The 16,109-nt window shown below is 42.5% G+C and overlaps 1 protein-coding gene across 11 annotated transcripts in view; it reads right to left on the minus strand.

Moving 5' to 3' along the window:
• The window catches only part of LOC121290130 (C-terminal-binding protein 2), a 321,857-nt gene that overhangs the window by 38,164 nt on the left and 267,584 nt on the right, over positions 1-16,109 (minus strand). For all 11 annotated transcript variants that reach the window (XM_041210341.1, XM_041210336.1, XM_041210337.1 and 8 more), the window contains one exon: positions 9,110-9,316. In XM_041210341.1, the coding sequence (XP_041066275.1) occupies positions 9,110-9,316 (207 nt within the window). The remainder of the gene's footprint in view (positions 1-9,109; positions 9,317-16,109) is intronic.

Genomic DNA, 16,109 nt, shown 5'->3' on the forward strand with positions numbered 1-16,109 from the left:
TATTCACCACCCCACTAACATGCCCCTCCACCTTCAAGGATCTATGGACACACATGCCAAGGTCCTTTGTTCCTCAGAACTTCCTGGTGTCATGCCGTTCATTGAATACTTCCTTGCCAAATTACTTCTCCCAATGTGTATCACCTCTCACTTTTCAGGGTTAAATTCCATGAACCACTTATCTGCCCATTTGACCATCCTGTCTATATCTTCCTGTAGCCCAAGACACTCAACCTCATTGTTTACATAAATGACGAATAATAGGGGACCCAGCACAGATCCCTGTGGTACGCCACTGGATACGGGCTTCCAGTCATTAATGCAGCCTTCTGTCTCCTACAACTAAGCCAATTTTAAATCCACCTTATCAAATTACCCTGTATCCCATGTGCATTTGCCTTCTTTATAAGTCTCCCATGTGGGACCTTCTCAAAGGCTTTGCTGAAATCCATATAAACTACATCAACTCGACTATCCTCATCTACATTCCTGGTCACCGCCTCAAAAAATTCAATCAAATTTGTGAGGCATGACCTCCCTCTGACAAAGTCATGCTGATGATCCCTGATCAAACCTTGACTCTCCAAGTGGAGATAGGTTCTCTCCTTCAGAACTTTCTCCAATAGTTTCCCTACCCAGTGATGTGAGACTCACTGGTCTGTAGTTCCCTGGCTTATCTCTACAACCCTTCTTAAACAGTGGAACCACATTAGCTGTTCTCCAGTCCTCTGGTACCTCCCCCGTGGCCAGAGAGGAATTAAAAATTTGGGTCAGAACCCCTGCGATCTCCCTTGCCTCCCTCAACAGTCTGGGATACAAATTATCCGGACCTGGAGACTTGTCCACTTTTAAGCCTGCCAACACCTCCAATACCTTGTCACTCTCTGTATCAATTTGCTCAAGAATCTCGCAGTCTCTCTCCTCGAGTTCCATACCTTCATCCTCATTCTCTTGGATGAAGACAGATGTGAAGTATTCGTTCAACACTCTACCGATGTCCTCTGGCTCCACCCATAGTTTGCCCCCTTGGTCCCTAATGGGCCCTACTCTTTCCCTGGTTATCCTCTTCCCATTGATATACTTATAGAATGTCTTGGGATTTTCCCTACTTTTACCAGCCAAAGCTCTCATATATCCCATCTTTGCTCTCCTAATTGCTTTCTTAAGCTCCACCCTGCACTTTCTGTACTCCACTAATGCCTCCGCTGATTTGCTTCCCTTATACCTGCTCTTTTCCTTCTCATCGTATCTGGAATATCTCTGGTCATCCATTGTTCTCTGGGCTTGTTACTCCTTCCTATCACCATCTAGGGTGAGTAACAAGCCCAGAGAACCATGTTCTGCCTGTACCCTCCCCATTTCCTTTTTTAACGTCCCCCACTGCTCTTCTGTAGATTTCCCCACAAGTAGCTGTTCCCAGTCTACCTTGGTCAGATCCTGCCTTATTTTACTAAAATCCACTCTCCCCAATCCAAAACATGTTTTCGCAACTTGTCTATTTCTTTGTCCATAACAAGCTTAAATTGTACCATGTTGTAGTCGCTATCACTAAAATGCTCCCCCACCACCACTACAGCCACCTGTCCAGCTTCATTCCTCAGAATTAGGTCCAGCACTGCACCGTCCCTTGTTGGACCTTCTACATATTGACCTAAAAAGTTCTCATGTACATATTTTAAGAAATCCACTCCATCTAAGCCCTTAACACTATGTCTATCCCAATTAATGTTGGGAAAGTCGAAATCACCTAATATAATTATCCTATTGTGATTGTTTTTACACACCTCCGCAAATTGTGTACATATTAACTCCTCAATTTCCCGCTGACTATCTGGGGGTCTATAATAAACACCTAACAATGTGGCTGCCCCTTTTTTATTCCTTAGCTCTACCCACAAAGCTTCATTCGATGCCCCCTCCAAGGTATCATCTCTCCTTATTGCAGTAACTGACTCCTTAACTAATAATGCAATGCCTCCTCCTCTTTTACCCCCTTCCCCTATCTCACCTGAAGATTCTATATCCCGGAATGTTGAGCTGCCAATCCTGCCCTTCCTTCAACCACGTCTCTGTGATGGCTACTATATCACAATTCCATGTGTCAATCCTCACCCTTAACTCATCCGTTTTACCTGCAATACTCCTGGCATTAAAGTAGAGGCCATCCAACCTTGCCTTACTCCCTTGAAACTTAATGTAGCTGTACTCCCTCTGACTTAATTGTTTTACTGTATTATGATATGTCCCTATTCTGCTAACATTTTGTGTCCCCTCCCCTTGCCAAATTAGTTTAAACTCCTCGCAACTACACCAGCAAACCCGCCCGCAAGGATGTTAGTCCCGCTCTGGTTCAGAGACCGTAAGACCATCCCGCTTGTACAGGTCCCACCTTCCCTAGAAACGGTTCCAGTGGTCCAGGAATCTAAAACCCTCCCTCCTGCATCACCTCTTAAGCCACGTATTCATCTGCGCTTTTCTCCTATTTCTGTGCTCGCTAGCACGTGGCACTGGGAGTAATCCAGAGATTACAGCCAGAGAGGTCCTGCTTTTCAGTCTACTGCCTAACTCCCTGAATTCTTGATGTAAGACCTCATCCCTCTTTCTACCTTTGTCATTGGTATCAACATGTACCATGACCTCTGCCTTATCACCCTCTCCCTTCAGGATGCCCTGCAGCCGTTCAGTGACATCCCGGACCCTGGCACCAGGGAGGCAACACACCATCCTGGAGTCATGTTGACGACCATAACAGCGCCTATCTGTTCCCCTAACTTTAGAACCCCCTATTACGATTGCTCTTCCTCCCCTCCTGTACAGACAGGCTGCTGGCGGTGCCAGAAGCTTGGCTCTGTCTGCACTTCCTGGAGGAACCAGCACCCTCATCAGCCTCCAAAATGGAATACTGATTTGCAAGCGGGACCCCAGGGGACTCCTGAACTACCTGCCTGTTTCTCTTGGACTGCCTGGTGGTCATCCATTCCCTTCCTTCCTCAAGTCCTTTCAGCTGTTTTGTGACCACCTCTCTAAACGTGCTATCCACGGTGCTCTCAGACTCATGGTTGCTCCACAGTGTCCCCAGCCGCCGTTCCAGCTCTGAAACCCGAGCTTCCAAGAGCTGCAGCTGGACATTTCCTGCACACATGCTGGTCCCGGGCATAGGAAACGTTCCTGGCTTCTCACATGGAGCATGAAGAGCACACCTCGCTTTTGAGCTACCCTGCTATAACTTATCCCTTTAAATTAAGCCTTTTAAATCAATTAATCTAGGGCCCTTCTTTCCTGCTCCGCTCATCTAAGTCATTGATATAAATTGTAAAAAGTTGAGGCTCCAGCACAGACCCCTGTGCGATTCCACTCGTCACATCCTGCCAATCAGAAAAAGGCTCATTTATGCATACTCTCTGTTTTCTGCCAACCAGCCAATCTTCTCCCCACACTAATATGTTACGCCCTACAGCAGGAGCTTTCATTTTCCGAAATAACATTTGATGTGGCACATTATCAAATGCCTCTGGAAATCCAAGTACAGCAAATCTACAGGTTCGCCTTTATCTGCAGCACATATTACTCATTCAAAGAACTGTAATAAATTGGTTAAACATGATTTCCCTTTCACAAAACCATGCTGACTCTTCCAGATTACCTTGAGTTTCTCTAAGTGCCCAGCTATAATCTCCATAATGATTGATTCTAACACCTTCCCCATGACAGGCATCAAGCTAACTGGCCTATAGTTTCCTGCCTTCCCTTCTTCTTGAAAAGAGGGGTTAATATTTGCTACTTTCCAGGCTGATGTATATGGGGCAAAGGCTGGTATATGGAGTTATGCTGCAGATATGCAATAATTTCACTGAATGGCCGGAAAGGCTAGAGGAGCTAAAAGGCCTACTCCTGTTCCTATGTTCCTTAAAGTAAGTGCTGAAGCCAATTGAAACATCCCTAACGCTGAACTGCCTGAGATCAGATAACTCAGAACAGATAGGAGTTTGATTTTAGGGTCTTTGAGGTTTGTACAGCTTAGCTCTCCCTGGATAAAGTCGGCAAGCGATTAGCAACACCATGGTTGGTGTTATAAACATATTTTAGTCATTCATATCTACGATTAACGGGCAATAGATATACACAACATATATCTATTTGCAGTGTTTCAGAACTGTTAACCTTCACTCAAAGTTGGAATACTGGTGGGATTATCAATATAATTAATTATCAAAATGATTAGTCAGCAAAATTCTAATCTGTAATATTGCTAGACTGTTATTCCACAGAACTCCTAATCATCATTTTGTGGTCAGGGATGACCAAAACGATACATTTTTAGCAGCGGATGGCAGAGAAAACTACAAAATGGAATTGGTACACTGATATTTTACTGGCCTTTTCATTCAATCTAAATGAGCACTGAACCTAGAATATAATGATTTGGTCAGGCACTTTATAACAGCAACACAGCAATTCAGAATGTACTGCACAGGCAACAGACAAATGCATTGCATTCAACCAATGTTCTCTTTAAGATACCCATGTGTACAGCAATCTTAAAAATGAGCATGCAGTATAATAAACAGGCTTCACATAAGTTAAAAAAATTAGAGGGAACAATAACCTACATTTATGTAGCACCTTTACATTGCAAATTGTCCCAAGGCACTTCCCAAGAATATAATTGGACAAAAAAACCCCAACTCAGTGCAACATAAATTCACAGTCAACATTAGAGCTGAGTAAGCAAAATGTGTGATGTGTTGTCAATTCACAGCTTTTCGGAATATCTCTTGCTGAAAAAATACTGATGGAAAATAACTGTAGTTTTTGTCCTTTGACCAGTGTCTTACTGGCCAATCCACTAAATGGCACTGAGGTCCTACTATGAAGGAGATTATACAGTTCTGTGCAATCTCTCTTCCAGCTCTAGTAATTGAAAGAAGCCAAGAAACAACAAGGGCACTGGAACAGTCAAGAGGAAATAAATTTTTTCCAAGTAGAAATGAAATACTATTGACTATTCAGTAAAAAAAGAACTACCAGAAGACATTAAAAGGGAAAAGTAATGGTTCAAATGACAGCTCCCTCATGTTTTCCTTTAATTGTAGATAAGCTGAAAGCTCACTTACCATTGTGATAAATTCAGATAATTTCACCAAACAGAACTACTGAACCAGAATTACTTAGCTTCCTTTCCTGTTTTGAGATGAGGAAGCCAATCTAGGCAATCTTTTGCTTCTGATTTTTGCTACATTGTACTCATGTATATTTATATAACTAAAGTTTGTTATCAGAAGCAGCTACACAAACCATTTTGTGTTCCTTAGGAACTCAAGGAAATGAACTTCCTGTACACCTTTCCGAAGAAGGCAGAAAAAATTATTTGGCTAGGCTCTCAAAAACACCTGAGTGATCAATGCATTATTTTCTGCTTTGTTGAATCTGAGGGCAGAATCTTCAGGTTGGTGAGCGGGGGCGGACCCCGTTCGTCGACGCGCGTCATTCTGATCCTCAGCTTGGCGGGCACGCAGCGGAGTCGGCTTTGCACCCACCAAACTGTCAAAGGCCTCTTAAGGTCATTTAAAAACTAACTAAAGTAATTAATTGAGCTGCCCGTTCAACCTTAAGGTTGTTGGGCAAGTGAAGAGCCCAGCCGGCCTTCGCATTTATTATGAAACCTCATCCATGGGTGGGATGGGGTTTCATGAAAGGTTTATAAATTAAATAAATTTTTTCATTAAAGTTCATTGACATGTCCCAGCTCATGTGATGCTGTCACATGAGGGGACATGTCTTTTAATTTTTCTTTATTAAAATTTTTTTAAATCACACTAATCTCACTGAGGCAGCTCCATGCCTCAGGGAAGTATCTGTGCTCTTTAGCACACATGCGCGAAAGAGCACAGGCCCTGACTCTCCCTCTTCCCCCTGCCCACACAGGGAGGGCTCAGTGCTTCCAGGTTCATGTCACGCTGGGCGGGCCTTAATTAGCCTGCCCACGCAAAATGGCGGCACCCAGCCAATCGCAGGCAGTGATCGGCTGCATGCTCCCCCACACCCGCTCCTGCCCAACATGATGGATTGGTATGAAGTTTGCATTTACCAAGTGCTGCCTAGGTCATTCTTTATTCAGAGAAAATTCTCTCCTGAATAAAGAACGACTGGGCAGCACTTGATAAAATGCAAACTTCATACCAATCCATCATATTTTAATTACACAAAACCTTGAAGTTGCTGACAAACATTAGAGACCTATAAGCAACTATATATTTTGAGCAAAACGCTTTTGGATGATTTGTTTGTTTGGGATACAATCAAATTGGCACCCAGGCAGGAAGAAAATGAAGCTTAATATGGTACACTGTATATGGTTTATATTTGGTGCAAATCAAAAATACAGGTACAAAGCTGGAGTAGGAGTCAAAAATAGGTAATATTTCAATCAGGAAATTATAGGTATGCAGACATAAATTTTCCACCCATTTGAATTAATGGACCGAAACTCAGGGACTACACTCCATGATATCCTCAGTAGTGCTGCCAATGAGAACTATTTTTCCCCAGTTATGATTCAGTGTAGATTGGGCCCTGGTAGCTGGACTTTCTGCCCTTGAGGGTGACAAGCTGAAGCCAAATGACTTTAAATCATTCTTCTTTACTCTCCACTTCCCCACATTGGCAACAAACCCCAAACTTTAGACTACGTTAAACCTCAATCCACTAAACAGAACAGTTTAAAGAGTAAAATAAATCCACAACATTTACTTTTTGCGATTCTATGAGTACAGAACTATCAATGCTTTCAATCAGTAGAAACATTTTCTGCAGCAGATGTAAAATAGATTTTTAGAATGTGAGTATTAATGTTGAATTTTGATCTTCATTCTTAGCAAAATTGGTTTTAAAATATTTTTGAAATTAGTGCTAAAGCCAACCCACTAACAAATCAGCTATTGCAGTCCTGAACATGCTAACAACATTCAGGTTTGGGCTGATAAATGGCCATTAACATTCGCATCACTCAAGTGCCAGGCAATGACCATCTCCAACAACAGAGAATCTAACCATCTTCCCTTGACATTTAATGGCATTACCATCGCTAATCCCCCTACTACCACCATCCTGGGCGTTGCCATTGACCAGAAACTTAATTGGATCAGCCATATAAATACTGTGGGTACAAGAGCAGGTGAGGGGCTGGGAATTCCTGTTGATAAACTCAGGTATGTTTTAACCCCTTCATCAACTGATGCAAGTTGGGCAACAACAAAAGCTTATATTATATTCATATAGCACCTTTAAGGTAATAAAGCCTTTCAAGATGCATCACAGGAGCATTACTAAACAAGGAGCTATTAGGAGGTCAGATATTAGGTCAGACGAAAGCTTGGTCAAAGAGGTATGTTTAAGTAGCATCTTAAAGGAGGAAAGTAAGGTAAGAGGCAGAGAGGTGCTGGGAGGGAATTTCAGAGCTTGGGAGATAGGCCATCAATGGTGGAGTAATTATAATTAGGAATGCACAGCAAGAGGCCAGAATTGGAGGAGCACAGGTATCTTGGAGGATTGAGCGATTAGAGGAGATTAAAGAGATAGGGAGGGGCAAGGCCACGGAGGAATTTGAAAACAAGCTTGAGAATTTTAAAATCAAGATGTCACTTGACCAGGAGCCTGTGTAGGTCAAGGGGCACAGCGGGTGATAAGGGAACAGGGCCTAATGCGACTTAAGGCATGGGCAGTAGAGCTTTCGATGACTTCAAGTTTACAAAGTGTAGAATGTAGCCAAGTGTGCACTGGAATAGTCAAGTTTAGCGGAAACAAAGGCATGGGTGAGGTTTTCAACAACAGATGATTTGAGATGTGGGGTTAAGTTGAACAATGTTACTTAAGGTGAAAATAGGTGATCCTGGTGACAGTGCAAATGTGAGGTCAGAAACTCTTCTTGGGATCAAATGTGACACCAAAGTTGCGAACAGACTGCCAGTAAACATTTAAAATGGAGTCGCAGAATTACCTTCTGGCCTGCCCTAATGCTGCTGACTACAATTTTAAGTTTCAAGTGCCAAGGACACATGCCCAAAGTCAGTGGGTTCTTTGTTTAAATACACATATTGAGTTCCAGTGACGTCTTTGGAACCTGACTACAATATTAACCTCTTATGGCCTCCATGTCAGGCCAAACCCATTGGGATCGCGAGCCAGGGCCAGAAGCGACACTGAAATGTTAAGTCACTTTTAATTCTTTGGAGGAGAAGCAGGAGTGTACTTGGACAATGTACTTCAAGTAAAAACATTACCACTGAATTTATATACAACTATCCAGATTAAGGCTTTGAAAGTGATTAAATGATATCTCCATTTCCATAATTTTAATGAAAAGCAAATGAACTCTCAGGGTAGAATTTTCTGCCTGTCGGGGGTTGGGGGGGGAGGTTTGTACGGGCGTGTTTGCAGGTGGGTGGGTTTCCAATCGGCGCCCCCAGTCGGGTTGCGCGCCGCCATTCACGTGGGGGGGCCAATTAAGGCCCACGTAGTGATGTCTGGCCTGAAGCGCTGTGCGCTCCCTGTGCAGGCGGGGGACGGAGGGGATTCCCTGAGCAGGTGTGTGCACTCTTTCATGCATGTGCGAAAGAGCCCACAGATCTTCCTGAGGCAAAATGCTGCCTTAGGGAGATCACTTCAACTTTAAAAACAGTGCTGAACGGAGAAGAAAAAAATTATTGACATGTCCCCTCACGTGACACTGTCACATGAGCTGGGACATGTTAATTACTTGAATGTTAAAGCTTAATAAACATTTTTAGAAACCTCAGCCCGCCCGTGGATGAGATTTCATGTTTTATCAGAAGCCCGCCTGGGCTCCTGGCCTGCCCGCCAGCCATAGGGTTGGACGGGCAGCCCAAACAACGATCTCAATTAGGTCATTAACAGGTCTTAATAGGCCTTTGACAGTTTGGCAGGTCCCACCCCCGCTCGCCGACCGGGAAATTTTGCCCTCAGTTATGATTTTTACATGCTTACTCTGTATTATGATAAAGATTTTAAAGTTATTAATGTGTGTCAATAGCCGAGACAGAAAGCAGCCTTAACTTCATGTTCATTTCAGCCTATCACACACAGCGCTTACCAAAACCGATGAGTCCTAGAGTCTCCCCTCGGATTCTGGCTGCTCCTGACGCCACCTCTCGGATCTGCTCAACACTCTGTACTCGGGTTCCCTCGCGCAGTGCCTGGTATAGCCAGGTGTTTCGCCGGTATAAGTTAAGAATGTGACAGAGGGTTGAATCAGCTGTCTCCTCCACGGCTGCTGCTGGGATGTTACACACTGCAATCCCTGAAAAAGAGAAAGTAAAACACATCAGGATAGGGGAAAGAAAGGAAAGCGGAAACCAAACCTAGTAAAATGTAATTTCTTAATCTATTATAGATTTAATTAAAAGGGCTTTAGCACATATAGGGTTTCAGTAACAGTAAATACAGCAGTGTTTATTGGTGAAATAATAGCAATGAGGAAATGGAACAGCCCCCAACTCTCACGGGAAACTAGGGGAAGAATTTTCCCATTGGCGAGTGAGGGTGGGGCCTGCTCTCCGACGCGTAAAATGACATGTGGTGATGTCAACCGGGTGTCTCAACGTCACCACGCATCATTTAGATTGTCAGTGCGGAGCCCGCCGAACTGTCAAAGGCCTATTAAGGCCATTAACAAAGTAATTAAAGTTGTTAAGAATGCTGCCCATCCAACCTTAAGGTTGGCGGTCAGGCGAAGAGTCCAGGCGGATTTTTCGTGAAACCTCATCTACGGGCGGGATGAGGTTTCATGAAGGATTTATTAATTACATAAAACTTTTTGAAAAAATTAATGGACATGTCCCAGCTCATGTGACAATGAAAATTTTTTTTAACCTTTATTCCATTTTTCAAAACTTAAAATAAAATAATCTCCGAGGCACGGAGCGCTCAGCGCTTCCGGGTGTGCGTCATGCTGTGTGGGCCTTAACTGGCCCGCCCACGTAAAATGGCGGCGCACACCCGATCGAAGGCGCCGATCGGGTTCGCGCTCGCTCCCGCCTGCCCCCGCACAACCCCCCCAACGGGGGAAAGTTTCTGCCCTAAAATAAAGATAATTTATTGATTAATTCTGTTTTCACTTTTAGATTCTTTATCTTCATTTTATTTTCCTAATGTATTCGAACTACACTCTCAGAAAATGCCTTCAGCTCTAGTTTTATTACCTTCTAGTAAAATCAGGTATCTTGAATGACAACAAGTCCATTCTGTTTTCTACAATTTAAGGAACATATTTACTTCTCTCCAAGCTCTCCACTCTTTGCCTGAAGGGCAGACTTATACAGAGCTATGGTTTCATGTGAACTATTGTCCTACCTTACCCAGATGACTGTCCTTCATATTGAATATAGACATCTCCCAAGCTCTAGACAGGCTATTCAACTGAGAAGGAAAGGATGGCCACCAGACAGATCGTGTACTCACTCAGTAACGATACTGCCCATTTCCGAGTCATCAGGATGGAAAATCATGGTTCATTTTCCCCCCTATTAGCACAAAAACATTGTCACGTGCCTATTGCTGTGCTGGTTGAGATCACATAGATCAGTCTGTGGATTAAATTTAGGGCCTGATTGTATGATTTATTTTGATATTGATAGTACCTTTATCCATGAAGCCATCAGAGAAGCAATGTCCCCTATAGCATTCACCAATGCAACTCTCGATCGGACTACTGGGAAATGACACGACAATTAGCCCACTACTGGTAGCCATGCCTTCAGCCACTTAGATCCCATTCCCTGGAATTCTCTCTCTAAAGATCTTTGCCTTTCCACCACCTGTCTTTATTTCACTTCTTTGAAGAAGCTTTTGCTCATTCTCCTAATCCCTCCTCCTTTGGCTTGATGTCTTTATTCCTCATGCCTCAGTGAAAGCCCTGGGATGTTTTTCTATGTTTAAGGTGTCATATAAATGCACACTTTTGATGTTGTCAAGAATCAACCGCGAATAATGTGAACTTGGGCAAACTACCAGTTGTTATCATTCACCTGTGGAATCATACTCGAATAGGAAGTCAATGCCTGGAGAGAAGGCGAGAAGATTGGCAAGGTGTGGAAAATGAAACAGATTAGGGAAATCACACATCAGACAACACCCAAGTTGAAAATGGGGATTTATTTCCAAGGCCTAGAATATTTTTACTGGGCATATCAGTACGGTAAGTTTTCAGAATCATAAGCGTGATAGCACATACAAAGTCCATATGCTCTACTGTACGTAATTGTTCTTGTGTTTTGTACATAGCGAGGTGTTGCCAAAGAGCTCCCTCAGTCAGAGCCTGTGGACGCTGCACAAGGCCCTTTTCCCTTTGAAGGCAGAGAAAAGTTTGAAAAAATTGGTTAGGGAGTGAGCCTGCGACACTCTAGCACACCTCCAAAAAAACCTGCTCTGTGGTAACATAAAAGGCTTGTGAGGACCAAGGAAATTAGCCGTATATTTCCTACAGTAGCCTTTTATTATTCCTCTCTGCATACACATTCTAACATTCTGGCTGACTTCCGGGGCTGGGCTGAGCCTACTCTTAGAAACATTACTGCCCTCGATTCAGCAGCCTAGAGTGATCAGTCTTTCGATGTTCCCTCCCGCCTGCAGGACAGCCTGTAATCCCCTGTGCCAACACTGCATGGTGTAGGGAGTTGAAAGAGTCAACAAACTACATACCCATGCTGTCAGGACACATAAACATGCCGAAAACAAAATGAACAATTGCAGGCATTTATTGTATTAGTTACGACATGTAAAATGCACCGCTGAGAGTATTGTTCTGTAAGTGGTGAGTTCTGTATCAATATTTAAAAGCCACAACCCTGTTAATTCTATATTTGTTGTCAGGGCAGAATGTAATAATAACGGAAATGCAATACAGTATCACATTGAATCCAGTCTCCCTGCTAGTCTTAGAAACCATTACTATCCATCACTGTCACTTGAAAGCTGAACTGGCAGGCTGATGCTTGCAGCTGTAGCTGCAGTTTGTAACTAACAGCGCTAAGTGGTAAATGCTTCGACCTCCGAAGAAACAGCATTCCTAAGGGGATATTTACACTCTTCCAATCTGTCAGATTCTGTGTACATCTGTCGTATGTGTGTAAAGCTGGAGTATAGCAGAGTTGCAGAGGTCAGTCCCATACAGTTAAGCAATAGAAAACACTCTCCTCTAGATTAGTTATAGACTATATTGAAGGCAGGGGGAGAGCAGTGAGGGAAATAACATAGCTACGACAGTAACAGTGCTCTGTTTAACAGGCCTCAATGTTCATATGTTCGGTTCCAAGGCTGATTTCCTGGTCCAATAGCCCTAGGCAACTTTCTCTCAACAAACAGGCACTCAAAACATTTATCGTAGATCGCAGTGGATAAGTCGACTGAGTATATAAGACGACCCCATTTTTTTGCGCCAAAAATCATGTTTAAGCCAATACTCAGCAGAATGGACCCACCTTTCATGCTAAGAAACTCGCATGAGGAGTCAGCCTCAATTTTTCACCTGTTTTACTCACCTTCTAAGTCTGCGCATGGGATCAAGTAGGCGATACAGGCCTTATTATCAAGAAGATGCACGGGAGTTTAAGACGTGCCTACACAGAGCAGACTGTGCATGGCGAACAACAAACCGAAATGGGTCCCCCAGCAAAAATGATTAAGTATGAAGCTGGTTTCAAGTTAAAGTGTTCTAACATTTGCTAACTCGAATAAATAACTGTGTTGCAGCGAGGGAATTCGGTGTTAATGAAAAACTGGTGCAAGAATTAAAGAAGAAGCAATGAAGAAGACAACCAAAACCAAATACGCCATCAGAACAGAGACCGGTCACTGGTCTGATCTTGAGAAGCGTGTATGGAAACAGGTCCTTGAAAATTGTCAGAAAGGTTATATCATCACCAGATTTCAGAGAGCCAGCTAGTTGATGTAGCCACTTTATGGAATTAAAATGTCTAGTGTTTTGGTAGGTAACCAAAACAGAGATACCAAAAGACCCGCTGTCAAGATTACCAGTTTCCAGTGATTCATCATCAGACAGCTGCAAAAACATGACTACCCATGATGTCACATCAGCAATATGGATGAAACATCCATGAACTTTGATATGCTCAAGGTTCATGGTGCACGGCTGACGGAACAAAATTAAAGCCAATAGTAATTTTCAAATGTAATAAACCATGCCAAAAATGAAGTTCCCTGCAGGAACTTTTGTGCATGTCCATGACAATGGTTGGACGGATGAGGATGGAGTGAGGTTATGGATCGATAATATGAGGGAACAGGTGTCCCGGTGGCCTGTGCAACAAATGGGACATGTTCAGGTCCCAAATAACCAATGAGATCAAGAGGTGCCTTTGAGAAAATAACAGACAAATTTGCAGTTATACGAGGAGGTCTAAGGTCTGTAGTTTAACCTTTGGATGTGTGCCTCAACAACTCACTCAAGGATCATGTTTGCGCCGTAGCTGGATGGTTGATGGAGAGAGTGGAAATGTGCATGCTGCCCCACTTGATTTTCTTTTCATGGGGTGTGGGTGTTGCTGGCAAGGCCAACATTTGTTGCCCATTCCTAATTGCCTTGAACTGAGTAGTTTGCTAGGCAATTTCAGAAGGCAGTTCAGAGTCAACCATGCTGCTGTGGGACTGGAGGCACATGTAGGCCAGTAGGTTTCCTTCCCTAAAGGACATTAGTGAAGCAGGCGACAATCGATGATAGTTTCATGGTCACCATTATTGAGACTAGACTTCAATTCCAGATTTATTAATTGAATTTAAATTCCACCAGCTCCTGTATTGGGATTTGACCCCATGTCCCCGAAGCATTAGCCTGGGCCTCTGGATTACTGGTCCAGTGACATTAACACCATGCCACTGTCTTTACTTGATGCGTGTGGTTTTGTCATCAGATCATGAGTTGTTATTAATGCACAATCTGTCATCACATTATTCAAAAAATGCAGATTATCCAATTCAATGGATGGATAGGAGGATGATTTGTTTCAGAGGGATGATTCTGAAACCACAGGTGCCACATCTGATCCAGAGTGGAACCCTTACGACAATGCCATAGCCAAAATGGCTTGGAATGAATTCGATGAACTCTTCGTGTCAGATGCCAAAGACAATGAATTTGACAGTTTTTAAAATGTTTTGATTGTGGTCTAAGGTATCCTTGTAGAATCAATTAATTCAATTAAACATGCCACTGGTGTTATGTTCTTTCTCACATTTTGAAATGGGTGACCATCCACACCAACACTGGCAGTTCACATTTTATATTTGGCAAATAAGTCGACCCCTGTTTGTGGAAGCATTTTGATTTATACACTGTGATCTACGGTAATGTTTGCTAGATTCGATATCAAACCAAGCAGATCTGATACAACTGAGCATAAAACAAATGTTCTGGTGAAAGGTCATCAATCCGAAACATTGACTTGGTTTTTCTCTCTACAGATGCTGCCAGACCTGCTGAGTACTTCCAGTATTTTCTGTGTTTATTTCAGATTTTTCTCATTCACAGAGTTTTGTTTTTGCATAATATAGAGACCTTGTTTGTTTAACTACAAAAAAAGGCAAAGGAGAATATTGTAAAAGATAAGCAAATAAAAATATAACCAAACATGAAAGAACTACCATGTGAACCCATTAGTTATATCTCTCAATCTTTCAGTAGACACCTGGTATTGTTACTGAGTCATTGAGACTAGATAGGTCAAAATTCACAATAGCTGAATTAACTGATTCTCTGTCAGGACAGACATACAGGTGGCACAATTGCAACCTTACACTAGCAACAGGAATAAAGTTCTCATTCCAACTGTCCTTGAAAAACATTCATGTGTGAATATCCAGTCAGGCTCCCACTGTCCTGTAACCTGCTATATGGTTCAAAGGTGAAAAATTAGTTGGTTAAGGTACTGCAGGGCTGCTAACATCCTGACTGAAATCATTAAGGGATTGCGGGGGGCGGGGTAGATATTGAAATTCTTTTTTTGTAAAAGGTATAATAAACACGAAAAATCCTCAACAAAAGGGTAGAATAATTGAAAAGTTGACATGTTTAATTTTTTGTTACTTGTTGGACAATTAAAATGCAAAACATTCATGAAATGGGTGGTGTTTAAACAAAATGCCAAAGGTACACAATGTAGTCTTCAAGAACAACCTATTAGCAACTGGAAAATACTACCATTAACAATATGGGATGGTAAAAGGATCACTGCAGTTAATTGCACTAAAGTCAATATCTGACAATTGATTATTTCCACTAAGTGAACAGAAACTGGAAACCACAATTCTTTTCTCCATATATCTGTTAATAACCATCTGACCATTGCTATAGTAAATCGTTTTATTGCATCTATACAGCATTTTAAACAGAAAACCAAGCCAAGGCATAACAATAAAGAGTTGCTGAGCCAATGAAGAAAGCACTGGGATGCTGCCTTGTATAAGGAAATACAAGTATGAACAAAGCTGATTACTTTATAAGATTACAAGGTGATTTGATAGAGATATTTAAAATTATAAGGGTTGGGACAGAGGGATGCACTGGTTGAGGGATCGGGCATGAAGGGGAGCAAATTATAAGCAACACATTTAGGACAGAGTGGAAGCAATTCCTTTTTATAGAGGGTGGTATTAAATGTTAATAATTGGAGAACTTTTAAGTCAACTTTTAAGAATAGGTTACATACATGGTTGGAAGAAAAGGGGATAAATGGATTAGGGATCAGGGAGGTACATGGTTTATGAATACTGCTTGCATGGAGGGTAAACACCAATTGTTTGGACATATTGTACTTTATATCAAATTCTACGTACGGAGGAGTGACCAAAAACTTGGTCAAAGAGGTGAGTTTTATGGAGAGTATTAGAGGAGCAGAAGGAGGTGGAGAAATGGAGTGACACGTTAAGATTTCAGAGTGTGGGGTCTAAGCGGCTTAAGACCACCAAAGATCCAGCACCCCTTTCACCCTACAAGAGAACAGAATCACATGAAGAGTTGGAGAAAGGTGAAAGGGAAGAGATTATTGGGCTGGAGATGGTTTTGGGCAGTGAGGGGATAT

Source organism: Carcharodon carcharias, chromosome 17 (genome assembly GCF_017639515.1).
Source record: "Carcharodon carcharias isolate sCarCar2 chromosome 17, sCarCar2.pri, whole genome shotgun sequence".
NCBI classification, from domain to species: Eukaryota; Metazoa; Chordata; class Chondrichthyes; order Lamniformes; family Lamnidae; genus Carcharodon; species Carcharodon carcharias.